We start from the raw sequence: 3,047 nt of genomic DNA, 5'->3' as shown, positions 1-3,047 counted from the left end.
AAATAGCAACAATTAGCTCCAAAAAGTTAAAAGGGGTAATTACAGCAAGTTTTGAACAAAAGAAAAGCACACTTCACAAGTTAAAGTTCTTGTCCTTTRYATGTGCGTGAGTTGTGGCCTTGTTTCTTGCACTTTGTACACCTTACAGTTATACCAACCCTTCTAAGCTTCACTCCTGCTTCGGTCAACTCTCCAAAAGACTTCATCCTCTTCTTCTTGGGCCTACCCACTTGGGTGTGATGTGTTGGTGGAGTGAGTCTAGTTGGACATTCAAACTTAGCCCACATCTCTCTTCCAGTAATTGGAACAATTTTAAAGGCATACATGGCCTTCCACGTACGCAACAAGTATATTGGGTGAAACCATTTTTCAAAATTATCCACTTTTGCACCAGTATTTCTCATGTCCCATATGGTAGCCATGGCATGTTTGCAGGGAATGCCAGTCAATTCCCATCTTTTGCAAGAACATGTTTTCTCACTAATATCTACTATACATTGGTCCAACCAAGGACCATTCACCTCGTACTTGTAGCCCCCATTCCAAATTACGGTGTAATCGATAGCATCTTTCTTCAGTTGTTCCAACACTTTGGTTGCTGTCGGAGTAAGAAGGMCATTAGCTTTGTCAATCACCATTTGGACATTCACAATTCTCTTCATGAGGTACACTCTTATAAACTCYAAACATGTAATAATTGGCTTGTCCCTTCCATCAACTAGTTGTCGGTTGAATACTTCACAAATGTTGTTCAACACCATATCTGTGTGACTTCTTCCTAGAAATGCATAACAAATATAAATTATAGAGCATACATATAGGAGAAATTATAAAGAGCATAAATATATTAACAAAAAAAATCTAATAAAAAATGCTAACTCTTGCCTGTGAAATGAGATCTAGCCCAGTGATGTGGGGGAATCTTCTTCAACCACTCATATRATCCAATATCAARTTTTTTAACTTTGTCCATCTCCTTGTCAAATTGTGGGATGGTTGTTGCGGTTGCACACATCCATAAATGATCTTTATACAACTTCCCCTTCCAAGTATGTTTCATGTTTTCATGGATGTGTCGTAGGCAAAATCGATGTTCTGCGCAAGGGAATACCTTTGAAATTGCAGGGACTATCCCCTATGGTGCAAAACATAAAAATAGTTAGAGAGACAACCTAGAAATCATGTTATACAAAAATACTAAAATGTTATACGAACCTTTTGCCTGTCAGACATGAATGTGAAGTTAGAATTTGCGCTGAGATCCAAGTCATCTCCAAGACATTCTAGAAACCATGTCCAAGAATTTATGGTTTTTGCCTCAACAATGGCATATGCAACTGGGTATATACCATTGTTAGAATCAATCCCAACCGCAGTAAGTATTTGACCAGGAAATGGTCCTTTCATGAAGCAACCATCAAGCCCAAGAAAATCTCTCAAACCTGCTTTGAATCCCTTCTTTAAAGCACCTAAACACACATAGATCCTCTTGAATCTCMTTGTGTCAATCGTTGGATTTGTCTCACTTTCAACTTCCAACTTGACTGTAGTGCCTGTGTTTGTCCTCTGTAGTTCAAGTACGTAATCTCTTAAAACATTGTACTGCTCAGCATAGTCTCCTTGAAGCTTAGTTTGTGCCATAATCTTTGCTCTGAAGGACTTTTGGTGTGAAACCTGCTGTGAATATTTTCTCTTCATCTCTGTTTGAATGGCTTTAATAGGGATAGTTGGGTTATGAAGTATGGTTTCTGAAAGATGTTGGGCCAAGAAATTAGCTGTGTAAGCTCTCACATACCTAGTTGGAAGACATTTATGTGTCTCCACATAAGTTTTGACTAGCCATGTTTCATCATATTTACCCCTGGATACATGTAAAATCCAAGGACATGATGGTCCACTTTCCTTTACTTTTTTACCTTTACTAGACACATCAATTAATTCATTCATGTCAGGAAGGGTTCCCCACATACAACCCTTATCCTCACCTTGTCATTCTTAATTACATAAATTTGTCTTTGAGTCTCTATTGCATGGATGTCAATCAATTTTTTTACTTCCTRTTTATTTCCAAATACTTTACCAACAAAGAAAGGAGCTGAACACCTATGATCACTTCCACCACTATCTGCCTTATTCCTTCTCAGATTCTTCAATTGTTTTTTCCTATCTGTCTCTAAATCATTTTCATCTGCGTTGCTCTTGAAATCTTCCAAGTTAATTGTATTCGCATCCCCATCAACATTAGAGCTTACAATCATCATATCATTCTTCCCAACCCATTCTACATCAAGATCAGTGTTTAATCGAAAGGTGTTCATGTCTACATCAATTTCATCAACAAGATTATGAGGTTCAACCATGAAGTCACTGTCTTCATTACTTTCACTCTCTAATTTCTCGTCTTCACCACATGTATCCGCTATTTCGTAGCAGGTAGGTTCCCAAAATGGATCAAAAGAATCAGTAATCATTTCAGCATACTCTGCCTCACTCAATTCATTTGTCTCAATGCATTTCCCCACCTCAATGGCCAATTCATGCTCAATATATATATCAAATATTTTACAGACAGGAAAGTATTTCAAAAGATTTAACACATCCTCATCATTTTGTAAAGCTTTCAGACCAAGATCTAAGTTTAGATTAGGAACTCTAAAATGATAAGATGTTGGTAAATGTTTCCTATATCCAATCTCTTGCAACATTGCCTGCAACTCATGTATAGAAAACTCATCTGTATCTACTAAGTCAATAATATCAAGCTTACCATTTATATATTTCCTGTCAGKAGCTTTGGTGAACAACCCCCCATGATGTATCTTCAAGCTAAGCAATGTAGGATAAGAATCTGTTGAAAACATTGCTTTATAGTCGAGATTAGCATTTGTTTCATCTTCAAAACAATGTAGGATAATCATATTTTGACTCTCATCTTTTTTATCTTAAAAAAAAAAAATCATCACTCAAAAAACCCACTGTAAAATATATGTATGAATAATGGTTTCAAGAAAAGATTAAAAAGGAAAAACCCACTCAAAAAGAAAATC

The 3,047-nt window shown here is 36.5% G+C and overlaps 1 protein-coding gene across 1 annotated transcript; it reads right to left on the bottom strand.

Moving 5' to 3' along the window:
* Positions 1-80: 80 nt before the first annotated feature.
* Positions 81-1,641, bottom strand: LOC112523675. The gene is made up of 3 exons (XM_025133361.1): positions 1,216-1,641; positions 886-1,135; positions 81-778 (listed from the first exon to the last, which is right to left on the bottom strand). Exons 1-3 carry the CDS (start codon positions 1,639-1,641, stop codon positions 81-83), a joined length of 1,374 nt encoding a protein of 457 aa, XP_024989129.1.
* Positions 1,642-3,047: the final 1,406 nt, after the last annotated feature.

This window comes from Cynara cardunculus, assembly GCF_001531365.2.
Source record: "Cynara cardunculus var. scolymus isolate 2C chromosome LG 12, CcrdV1, whole genome shotgun sequence".
NCBI classification, from domain to species: Eukaryota; Viridiplantae; Streptophyta; class Magnoliopsida; order Asterales; family Asteraceae; genus Cynara; species Cynara cardunculus.
Note: the sequence above shows the minus strand (reverse complement) of the source record. Positions and strands in the feature narration are given on the sequence as shown.